This window comes from Colossoma macropomum, unplaced genomic scaffold, assembly GCF_904425465.1.
Source record: "Colossoma macropomum unplaced genomic scaffold, Colossoma_macropomum, whole genome shotgun sequence".
Classification (NCBI taxonomy): domain Eukaryota; kingdom Metazoa; phylum Chordata; class Actinopteri; order Characiformes; family Serrasalmidae; genus Colossoma; species Colossoma macropomum.
The window spans coordinates 1,314,917-1,327,500 of record NW_023495965.1 but is presented as its reverse complement, the minus strand read 5'-3'; the positions used below and the strand labels follow the sequence as shown (position 1 = coordinate 1,327,500).

Genomic DNA, 12,584 nt, shown 5'->3' with positions numbered 1-12,584 from the left:
GAATAATGATAGTATTTGTGTACATTGCACAACCTGGGTAAATACACACACTCACACGCTACGAGTAAAAAAAAATGTGTTAAATATACTGTTAAAGGGCCCATATCTGACACTTTTCTTAGCATTTTTTTCCGTCTGGGGTCAAATTATTTGTCACATTATAACTGTCATAATTCATTTTAATTCTTTTTTACGTTTCACCAGCCTCTCTTAATCCCAAACTGTTCTCGTTACTGTCCCTTTAAGACTGATATATGTAAATGAGCTCTGTTCTGATATCACACCTCGTTCAGAAAGCACTCTTTATGATTTCAGGGAATACAGTGACTGGACTGAGCAGAACAGGAATAGACCGATACACTATATGGCCAAAAGTATGTGGACGCCCCTCCTAATTACTGAGTTCAGGTATTTCAGCTGCACCCATTACTAACAGGTATATAAAATTAAGCACATAGCCTTGCAGACTCCACAGACAAACACTGGCAGTAGAGGGTCGCACTGAAGAGCTCAGTGACTTTAAACATGGCTCTGTCATAGGATGCCTCCTCTGCCACAGGGGAGTCAGTTTGTGAGATTTCTGTCCTGCTCAATCTGCCCTGAACAACAAATTATTGTGAAATGGAAGCGTCTACAAGCAACAACAGCTCAGCCACGAAGCTGTAGACCACACAAACTCACAAAGCGGGACCACTGAGTGCTGAAGTGAGTTGAATCACTCACTGCTGAGTTCCAAACTGCCTCTGGAAGCAACATCAGCACAAGAACTGCACATCAGGATCTTCATGAAATGGGTTTCCATGGCTGAGCAGCTGCACACAAGCCTAAGATCACTATGCTCAATGCCAAGCGTCGGCTGGAGGGGTGTAAAGCGCCGCCACTGGACTCTGGAGCAGTGGAACCGTGTTCTCTGACTGATGAATCAGCTTCTCTATCTGTCAGTCTGATGATGAATTACCTACCGGAATGCAGAGCCAACAGTAGAGTTTGGTGGAGGAGGGATGATGGGCGGGGCTGTTTTTCAGGGTTTGGGCTCTCAGTTCCAGTGAAGGGTGATGTTGATGCTGCAGCCAAAGACATTTTACACAGTTATCTGCTTCCAGCTTTGTGTCAGCAGTTTGGGGAAGAGCCTTTCCTGTTCCAGCATGACTGAGACCCTGAGCACAAAGCAGCTCCATAAAGACATGGAGTGACCAGTTTGGTGTGGAGGAACTCCAGTGGCCTGCACAGAGACCTGACCTCAACCCCACTGAACACCAGTGTGATGAACTAGAGCGGAGATTGTGAGCCAGACCCTCTCGTCCAGCACCAGTGTCTGACCACACAAACGCTCTTTAGACTGAATGGACTCAAATTTCTCGAACATCTTGTAGAAAGATTCCCAGAACAGTGGAAGCTGTTATAAAAGGGGGGGCGACTCCATATTAATGCCCATGGTTTTAGAATGGGACGTCCAACAAGCTCATATAGGTGTGATGGTCAGGTGTCCACATACTTTTGGCCACACAGTGTACATGTGAATGTGCAGTCTTTTTGAGGTCACACCATCAGAGAGGTGAGATAAATGTGTTTTTCAGAATAAGAGCCCTTTAAACAGGATAAACAGTGAGGAAAGCTGTGAAGTTCAGAGGGGAGCAACAATAAGTTGCCACATCCAACAACAACAACGTGACCCAGATCACAGCAGTGAGTGTCCACACCCCCACACCGTCCTCTAATCATCTTACTATCCATCTCAGACACCCTAACCCCCTCTCAGCCCCCCAGGGCCCTTCCCACCCTCTTTCTACCCCTTTTTACCCTATTTTTACTCATTTTTCCTCCACTCTGCCCCTCTACACCCCTCTACAGCGGGGCAGAGCAGCTCTAACTCCGGACTGCTGACGCTGACAGTGTAAACAGTCCGCAGACCGAACTCAAATCGGAGTATAAATATAATAAAAATATAAAATAAAGGGTAAAAGTGAGTGTTTATTACCCTTTAACCACGAAGAACGGGTCCTCCATCGACATGGCTCCTCTCCGTGAAGCAGCAGCAGCGACGCGTTACTGCTGTTTACACTCAGCACGGCTTTTATTTCACAATAAAAGTCCTGTTATAATCGCTAAAGCGCACTAATTCACACAATACCAGACAGGACTATGCCTCGCCTGTTCACTTGGAATTTCATAATAAAAGTCTTGATACATGTACAGGTTTGTTTCACAAGAAATGTCAAACTAAGAGTCCCCACGTAGAAATAAATCTAGTAATCGGGTTTATTCCACAGCGGATTTCACAGTAAGAGGCCTTCAAACTCTCTTTTAAGCTAAGCCTTAAAATTTCTATTAATTTTAAGATGATTGTTCTCTTAATTTACTATAAGAGTGTGTTTCTGAACATTTACAGTGTGCACTTAATTTCTTAATAAAAGTCTACGTTCCTCTAAAACATATATATATATATATATATATATATATATATATATATATATATATATATATATATATATATATACACGCTGCTGGTGTCACTGCTCATTGGATTTCACAATAAAGGTCCTGGATCGTTCATCAGATTTCACAATAGAAGTCCTGCTATGTAGGTAAAGACTTCATCTAAAATATACACAGAATAGTCTCATTTATATTCTGCTGTTTTCAAATGACTATTATTACTGCAGATATATTCTGGCTTCTGTTTGAAGTGGAAATAAAAAAGGCACATTCTAAAACACATTTCAGCCACAAACATTGTTCGTGACATCACCTGAGTGAATGACTGAGTGCGTTTTGGGTGAATGTGTATTATTTCTTGATTAGATCAAATGAATAATTTAAAAATAACATAATTATGTGTTACATTCAACTTTCAGTGAGAGACATTTCCCTTTCTCCACATCAACACTGCTGACCTGTATTATTAGTATAATTCATAATTAATGATGTTGGAAAACAGGTGCACTGCTGAAACACAGGAGAAAGCAATGTTTATTTTTTTTGGATGCTCACTGAGGCTCAGTTTACTGCCCACTGAGTGGCTGTGTGCTAATAAGCATGTTTTATAATATTTTAACTACTTTGATTGAAATAAACTGATAAATAACCATTTTAGGTTCTTTACTTTTTCATTTGTTTTGTATTTTTATTATATCCTTTCTTCTCCTTTAATGATGTTTTATAACACGTCGGTATCATTAATATCAAAATTTCATAACTCTTTCTTTTAATGGTAAAAGTTAAAGACATCTTCAACATTTCAGAAAAACACCCCACCCTGCACTTCCACTAACTGGCCACTTTATTAGAAACACCCACCTTCTGCTTCCACTCACTGGTCACTTTATTAGAAACACCCACAATGTGCTTCCACTAACTGGTCACTTTATTAGAAACATCTACCTTGCACTTCCACTAACTGGCCACTTTATCAGAAACACCTACCTTGTGCTTCCACTAACTGGCCACTTTATTAGAAACATCTACCTTGTACTTTCATTTAGTGGCCACTTTATTAGAAACACACACCCTGTTCTTCCACTAACTGGCCACTTTATTAGAAACACCCACCCTGTTCTTCCACTAACTGGGCACTTTATTAGAACCCCCCCCCCACCCACACACACACACACACACACACACACACACACACTCACACACAGAGCAGACAGAGACTGGGAGGCGTTTGGTGTAGAATGCATTCTCTCTGGGTTTTATTCCGGGCCTTTGGGTAGAGATCTGTTCAGAATTACAAAATGCACTGTAGAAACAGAGAGAGAGAGAGAGAGAGGGAGACATAGAGAGAGAAAGAGAGAAAGAGAGAAAGAGAGAGAGAGAGAGAGAGAGAGAGAGAGAGAGAGAGAGAACAGAGGGGGATTTTTCTCACAGCCGGAATAAAGGGCAACATCACCACATTCACAGCCTCTGCTTTCATAGCGCAACATCAGCAAACAGGGCGGTGGGCTTTTTTAACTTTAATCAGCAATAAAGCCCCCCTCAGTGTGGGGGGGCGGCAAAAATCTTCTGTTTTTTTTTTTATTCATTTATTTTTCTTTAAATATCTGTAACTTTTCATACAGCGCGTCGCCTCACCTGCAGTTTTCAGTGATCATTCAGCAATAAAAACAAACAAACAGACAAACATCCTTTATATCGTCACCATCATCGTTATCATCATCGTCGTTGTCATCTTTTCTCTTTTTTTGGTGCTCTTTTTTGTCCTTTTTTGATTTTTTGTTTTTAAAAATAGAAGAAAAAAAGGAACACGTTGCTCTTAAAAACATCTATCTATATTTATATATTTATACATATATACTTTTTTTCTTGATATTCTTTTTCATATATATTTTTAATTCCTGAAGTTGACTTGATAACCCACGTAGTGTCATGCACATCGCACATGCAAATCATGAATACACACTCCTCTTCATCGCCATGGTGATTTTTTCCCCTTTAAATCTTCCTCTCTTGCTTCTGAGTGGTTACGGAGGATGATGATGTAAGCATGGAGCTGTGGTGTGATTGGATGATGGGAAAGACTGTGGGAGGGGCTTGAGGCGTCACGGTAACAGATCAACCTCTCATTCGCACAGACACACACCTGTTCACCTGTTGAACATCATAATTTCATACCATAATATTATTATAACATCTGTTAAAATAAAAATAATTTTTTAGATCAAAAATAAATCTGGAATCTTAATAGTTTTTGCCTCTTTTCATACTAGATAAATGTTTCAAATGAAATACATTTCAATAAAACAAAATTTGCTATATGATGCATCGGATAATTTCAGAATCAAAATCAAACCGAATTGATGTGAACTGTAATGTAACTGAGGCTGCAGTGTGGTTTATGTCCTGTAGGGGTCACTGTGGGCGGAAATGCATAGCGGCTGCTGTCGCCTCAGTTGTGGAGATACTGGCTGAATGAAATGAAAAACAGTGTAATTCACTTTCAGCTGCGCCCAGTTGAGTGCGTTAGCCAGTTAGCTAGCAAACTTACTGCGTTAGCCAGTTAAAGTGTGGGGAGGTGGTTCACATCAGCATTAGCTAAAGCTAACTGCTCCTACGAAGTGTTAAGGGCTATTACTGCAAGGCGAGCGTCTCGCTAACATAATAACAGCAATTTAAACTATTAAATTTGGAGTTACGCTGTTTGCACATCCATGTTGGCCACTTTGGCTCCTCTACTGTTGAATGCACCGTGACTTTTTTACTAATGAGCTCAATCAGAGCGCCGTGAGCGCTTAACGATAAAATGCAAATGACGTGCGACTCAATTTATTAACACTTCATTAAACAAACAAATTAAAAATCGAAACTTTTTGATTTGATTAGACAACATTATTTACACATCCACGGTCCTGGAGGGATGTTGATTTGTTTCACTGAGTATTTGTACTTATCTGAAATGACAATAAAGCCTTAAATCACAGCGAAGACCGGACTGAACAATAAAAACAGCCACGGTTTTGGGTCTACCTTAAAGAATTAAGGCCAGACGTCTGCCTATTTTCAGACAGTCCCTTAACCTGACTAAGGACCGCCTACTTTTACAGGAAAGAGCCGTCTGACGGACACACAGTAAAACCAACAACAGGCTGTTTTACACTGTCCTAACAGCAAGTAAGCGTTTAAATGTAGCATCGCATCCCAAAGCCTTCAGGACATAAACTATTGATTTAATAGAGTGTACGGTGGGTTATGTCTTATCCCCAAATTTAACATCAATACTCTGAATAACACAGTTAAAATAGCGCAGTACTGCCCCCTGCCCAGTTAGCAAGAGGATAGAGGGCCACTGTTGGCCGCTGATGGCAAAGCTGGTGGCCCACTGGTGGTTAATCAGAGTATTAGACAATAAAATGACTATTCAACACTCATTTTCCACTCACAGTCCGATTTACTTACTTTTTCTTTGTAAATTAAAAATACAGCAATATTATAAATGAACCTGGTCATACAGCTGTAACCAGACTAGCACAGCGTCAGCAACATTTTCAACTAAATCATTTTATATTAGATCTGTTTTATATATTCTGTCAGTTGTTTGTAATATTCGTCTTAGTTTATTTTCCAAAATAAAAGTCTGTGTGCATTTAAAATCTGTTTGAGGAGATTAACAGCTAGTTAAAGCTTGTATGCAGGACAGTAATCGGGGTGGTCCGAGGGTGGACCAGCATATGGTGTACAGTCAGCGGGGGGCCACCTTATCAAGACCCATATATGCTCGCTATCTGCTAACTTGGATCTACTAAGCCTATTTAGCTAATAAGCTGATATTCTTCTCCATCAGTGACGCTACAACAAAAACAAACCCGCAGGAAACAAAGTGGTACGCGCCGGCAAGCTTGAGAGAATTCCTCGCTTAAAAGCTTTAAAGAAAACAGTTGAATAACTTTCCACTCATAATTGATGTGTATTTTAATTTAATGACCATATCTCTCTTTGAAAGGCTAAGTCACTGCGTCACTCATCAGACATGGATGTGCGGAAAACCAGTCAGGATAGAGCAGACAACTGCCCAATAGCTGTAACCAGGTTAGCGTACAGCAGGTATCAGCCCCTCCGTTCCTAAGTGGGCGGAGCACCTGAGGCTGAGAGTGAGATTAAGGTCAGTTACAACCCAAAACACTTTAGCCAGCTAGTTAGCTGGCTAACACATACTCTGTGTAGATCTAAGCCAGTGGTCTCCAAGCCTGGTCCTGCAGAGCTCAGTTCCAACCTGCTGCCCCTCCCTTAACAAACACCAACACATCTGATCCAGCCAATCAGGATCTTCTGAAGAAGTTATTACGCTGGAGCAGGCGTGGCGGATTGTGGTTGGACGTAGACGCTGCAGGAAGGTGGATCTCCAGGACCAGAGCTGGAGACCACTGGCTCAGATCCACACAGAGTATGTGTTAGTCTAGCGAGCTGAAGTGTTTTCGTACTGTAACTAATTAATCTCAGTCAAAGTTGTTTACGCTTATTTAAAGTTTATTTACCTTTGCTCAAACATTCGTTTGCGCTAATTAACTTTTACCTGACATTAATGTGAGCTAACCTCATCGACACTTTAGCTAGCTAACTTATTAGCATAAGACAGACAGCTAGATGACACAGAAGATGGAAAGGTTCGAGAAAGTAGAGAAGAACAGACACACACTGTGAACGGGATACAGTTTATGAACATTATATACAGAGATTACAGAGACGATGACATGAACTGAGGGAGATGACAAACAAAAACGATTCCCACATGCTCAGAGAGACAGAGAGAGAGACATTGAGAGAAAGGAGAGAGAGAGAGAAAAAGAGAGAAAAAGAGAGAGAGACACTGAGAGAGAGACATTGAGAGAAAGAAGAGAGAGAGAGAGAGAGACTTGGAGAGAGAGAGACAGAAAAACATTGAGAGAGAGAGAGACATTGAGAGAGAGAGACAGAGAGAGACATTGAAAGGAGAGAGAGAGACAGAGAGAGACATTAAGAGACAGAAGAGAGAGAGAGAGAGAGAGAGAGAGAGAGAGAGACAGAGAGTCATTGAGAGGCAGAAGAGAGAGAGAGAGAGAAAGAGAGAGAGAGAGAGAGAGAGAGAGAGAGAGAGAGCAGGTTTATCAGACCTAGTGTTGGACTGCATTGTAAATCCAAGAGAGATCAGTGAGGGGAGGGACAGTGAAGACCTGCGCCATCTGCTGGTGGCATTCAAAACATTTTCGACTGCCAATCATTTGTCTAAAGGAACATTTCTGATAACAGATTAAAAATCACTATAATTTCACAGGTTGGGACGTTTTATATTTCCTCTCAGCTGTTTGCAGTAATAGCCGTAGTTTATGCTCGTGTGATGCACATCTGAGTGGTGAGTCAAAGTGGGTGAGAAAGACCTAAACCAGGGTCTCGATCTGTGTTCTGCAGCAGACACGACCTCATCCACGTCACTTTCCATGATTATTTCTCTTCATTTTAGTCTGTCATCACCTTACGCTTCTCTGCGTTACTGAATATTTTGTTTGTAGTGTTCTGGCAGCTGAGCTTAGCATCTTTATTGCTAATTCTTAGGATTGTTTTTATCTGATACCAAGAAACGAGTACGGTGCAAAATCGGCCTCCACTGAGGGTTAACCTTAGGGTCTGTACTTAGCGCTACGAGCTAACACGGCTAACTAGGCTAACATAGCCTCTGTTTTCTAGCTAAAGCTTTAGCCACGTTGAAAGGGGCTTGTTAGCGTATCATAGCGTTCAGTTCTGGACTCCACAATGGGTTTATTTAAAAAATTAGCCAAATATTTATTACATTTCTAAACGTGATGAATAAAATGATTAGCATAAGTTACTGACACCACACTAAAGGTCTCGGCTTGAGCTTCATCCAGATCTGCTAAACCAGCCCAAAGAGGGATAGAGAGAGAAAGAGAGAGAGAAAGAGAGAGAGGAGAGGAGTGAAGATATAATGAGAATGAGGTGGACGTTAGGAGTGGACGGAGAGCAGGGCTGCCAACCTTTAAACCTCCGTTTTTGTTGTTTTTCACTTTTTACATAAATCAACAGCAACAGCTGACCAGTGCGACAAGATCACGATGAATGGACTGGCAGAAACGGTTCGGAATGACTTGAACGAAAATCTTTTTACATTCACTTCCTTTATCAGTTAGGAAGGTTTTTCCCGTCTCCTGTAAAGTTACAGTTTCAGATATTCCAAAATTTCCAAATTCCAAATTTTAGATTTCGTGTACACAGTTGGCAACCCTGAGTGAATGACAAAACAATGAGAGTTAGCATTAGTGCTAATGTCCAGCAATGACAGTAACGTAGAGGAGCAGTGGAGCAGTGTGGAAGGAGAACGATGCTCTAAAACACATCGGAAGGCACTGAAAACAGCCGGCGTTCACATCAGCCCCAGAGGTGGTTCAGTAAAAGTGTTATTGCAGTTAAATAATGAGAAATAAACGCAGCAAAGAATGAACATTCAAAACTGCAGCATCCACCAGCACAAGAACGACGAGGCTGGAACTGGACTCTTATTTGAGCTTTCCGTTCCGCCTTAAATGTTGAGGAAAATTGGAACAGGACGCCGACGAACAGGACGCGGAACAGGAACCGAAGTTTGTTAGGCTCTAAGACTGAAACGGAACCGAGGAAAAAGCAGTTACGCACTAATACACTCGAGTACAAACAAAAGTGTTAGCAATGACAAATACAAGTACAAATCCATATTAACGCTACGTAAAAACATGGAACTCGGTACCACACGCATCCTCTGTTACGGCAGTGATCCCATCCCTCCCACAGGGCTTTGTGATACGGAAGTGTAGGTGTTGCCCCTGAGGCATTGTGGGTAATGAGTGATGCTGAGCACGAGCCACACTCTCAAAACCGATGAGTTCGTCATCGATACTTTCCGTGTTAAAACATCTTAAAAAGTTACGGAGAGTTTTTGAGCTTGTTTTTGCTCATTTAGCCCAAAAGGACACTCGTACTTCCATCATCAGACACACCAGCTGTTTTAAGGCTGGCTTTGCATGGTAGAGAATTTAGCAGCGTATGGTATCATATCATCCCAGCTGCTTCATAATTTGTTTACTGTTTACTTTATATTAAGTATATAACTGGCAGTATCAGAGGAGAACGTAATCTCTGCTCCATCAATTTAAGAGCAGCTGTTGTGTTAATGTTAGCAGGGTTAAACTAACTGGCTAAAACATTTTATTGTCCATGATGTGTCGACTAAAATCAGTTCAAATGGTGTAAATAATGATGTATCTGCATAATTATGTATGTTTAACTGGTGGAACTTCTTTTATAAAGGTTTGATGGTTGCAGTTGTTTTGGTTTTAAACAAGTTCTAAATGAACTGCAGGAGAGAAATTTAGTTTCAATTAAAGCAATTAAAGTTGCGTAAAAGTTGCACCAAAGACAGCCTGAAGGGGGCGCTCACACTATGCCTTTTCAAACTGTCTACAGTGTGTTTCTTTTCAGTACTCAAAGTGCACGGCCCCTGAAAAGAAAGTGCAAAGTCAGTAAGCCCTCTAAAGTACAAACGGGTGGAAAGTGTTTATTTAGTTGTAAATAATTTTGAAATATCATTTTTATATTTTCTTTATCATTTTTATTTTAATCCTTATTACAGCTACACCACCCCACCCTAATCTACATTATCAATTTACTGTTATATATTTCCATTGCAGTAAATTTATCTGTTGTCTCGGATGTTGCCGTTCCCCCCAGTTGCTGTCCCGTCAATCAAATGCGTCAGCCCGCCCCTAAGAAGCACATCCTGCTTCTTTCTAAGTGAAAAAGAAAACTGTGTCGCGTGAGCGCCCCCTAACGCATCTGCTTTGAGAGTGCGGCAGAATGAGCGGGTGATGATGGCGCGTGATGAATCCCTGTGTGGTTGAATCCCTCTGGGACTGAATGGCATCGTAGTTCTTGTTCTTGTATTTTTTTTGGCATTTTCTCTGCCATAGCTGTGCCTCTGGATTACTCGCTCATACAAAACAGGCAAAAAACTACAACTCCCAGAATTCCTCCCTCCCTGCCCCCCCCCACATGTTAGCATGCACACACACGCGCACCCACACACACCCACACACACGCTGCAGTGCTGATCTGTACAGAGGGAGGCCACGGCCGTGGCGGAGCTACATTACAGGAGACTAGATTTGGCAGCACTGGTAAAAATCAGACAGTAGAAGGAGCCCTTATTTGTGTTCAACACAGAAACAAAATAAATAAATAAATAAATAAATAAACATCAAAAAAAAACACTGTGGATGTGCAGAGTGTGTGACCCAAAACCCATGCTGCTGCGTAACCTTTGACCCCTGATCCCAGGATGAACCCTGATCCTTAAAGGAAAACGTTAGCTCGACCATGCTAGGCTAATGTCGCTAATGAATGGAAGCTAGAAGCCACCAATCAACGTACGTCATGTCTGTAATGCTAATCACTGGCTGCCCACCTTCAGTGACATTAGCACTGTTAGCCTCGACGACCGAACCGTTCTCTTAACGACGTAACGGGACCTGAAGCGCTAACGCAGCACTGAACCAGCCGAGGCAGGAGAAAAGAAGAAGATTCCGAACCACAAACGACAAAACAAAAGTACGTGCGGATCACCGGCGCATCCGTCTCACTACTGCTACAGGCGTTACGCCCTCTACTTGTGGATGGGTGAAAGCTGAGCCTGGCCTGTGTCTGGAGCCAGAATGGGGGCTTTTTCGGCTCTGCCTGCGGGTCAGTGTCAGAGGACGGTGCAGGACCGAGAGGAGTGTGAAATGGGTACAGCATTTAAACCCATGCAGGAGCTGGAAGTCCAGCAGAAACCTTCTTAAAACCTGAGAAACAGAAAATCCCTCTCAACACAAGCAGAGTGACCCGGATTAGCGGCGCTAATACAGACGACCCGCCCAGTTTGGGTTTCCTTCTCCTCTGTAACTGTGATCTGTCCCACTACGTTACTGTGCCTCCCTGTCGTCGTTAAGGCGTTTAGTGATTGACTCCATCACAGAGAAAGAGAGAGAGAGAGAGAGAGAGAGAGATGCACAGAGAGGAATGGAGGGGTTAGTATGTGGCACAGAAGGCACTGTGGCTCTGAAGATTCATCTTTCCATAAGCATCATCATCATCATCATCATCATCATCATCTTCATTAAACTGGAGGCTCAACACAGCCGCATTCTCCACCACTGGACTTCCTTTTTCATCCCACCATACATTTTCAAAGAATACATGCACAGAATATTAACAAGCACATAAACTGGTCTTATGAATGCTTTTGGTAGATCATGTGTCCTTTAATGGACTATCATTATCATTACTAGGTTATTTCCTAAAACAAAAAGCGCCTGCATTAAAATTTGGTGGTAAACAGTTAGCTAACTGATATCAAGTGAGTGTTAGCTTAACCAGCCAGTGTTAAACAGTTATTAATTGTTGTTCTTATTTGGCCTTTTTTGTAATCATGTTACTCCGTCTGACCGGTGCTGTGAATAAGGAGCACTGAAAATACCCCTGTATGCTAGCAGTCAAGTGCAAACTCTCACAAATTAATATGTATATAATCCTTCGCCATCTTTACGGAAATAAATGTAATAATGCAAATGAATGCTTTCGCTAAAAAAGGACACATTTTAACCAAACAAGACATCAGACATCAGATTAAACTATAATTACACATATATTTCAGTAGTTTGTGCATGTGCTCTGTAAAAAATACATAGTGGAACAAAAAAAGTCGTTTTGGTGGAATCTCTTATATGCTTAGCGTAGGCCTAAAAGTGAAATGTAGGCCCAGTGTAGGTCCAACGTAGGCCCAGCGTAGGTCCAACGTAGGCCGGTATAGTGTTCACGCAGCTGGAAGATGAATGGAGGAAGGGAAGTGTATGAATGCAGTTGCCTGAGGGTGAGCTAACCGGACCGGACCGGGCCAAACTGACTCATGATGTCGTAGTATAAGATGTGGTATAATTAACTTTATGCGTCTTAAGTGGAGAAAGTGAAGCCATCTGCATAGGTAAACACTTACAGTGTATAAGGATGTCTTTCATTTTTCATATCTTCTAAACTGAGGGGAGTTTTACACTTGTAGTGTGATGTGTGTGTAATGCTGTGTAGTCATAGTG

General features: G+C 41.8%; 2 protein-coding genes across 2 annotated transcripts in view; both read right to left on the bottom strand.

Moving 5' to 3' along the window:
• The window catches only part of LOC118803809 (syntaxin-10-like), a 9,717-nt gene extending 7,617 nt beyond the window's left edge, over positions 1-2,100 (bottom strand). The window contains exon 1 of the mRNA XM_036564313.1: positions 1,979-2,100. Coding sequence (XP_036420206.1) covers positions 1,979-2,013 — 35 coding nt within the window. The 5' untranslated portion in view covers positions 2,014-2,100. The remainder of the gene's footprint in view (positions 1-1,978) is intronic.
• A 1,563-nt stretch (positions 2,101-3,663) lies between these two features.
• cacna1ab (calcium channel, voltage-dependent, P/Q type, alpha 1A subunit, b) overlaps positions 3,664-12,584 on the bottom strand; it is a 147,810-nt gene continuing 138,889 nt past the window's right edge. Inside the window, exon 49 of the mRNA XM_036564312.1 lies at positions 3,664-4,587. The gene's annotated coding sequence lies outside the window, so the exon portion shown is untranslated. The remainder of the gene's footprint in view (positions 4,588-12,584) is intronic.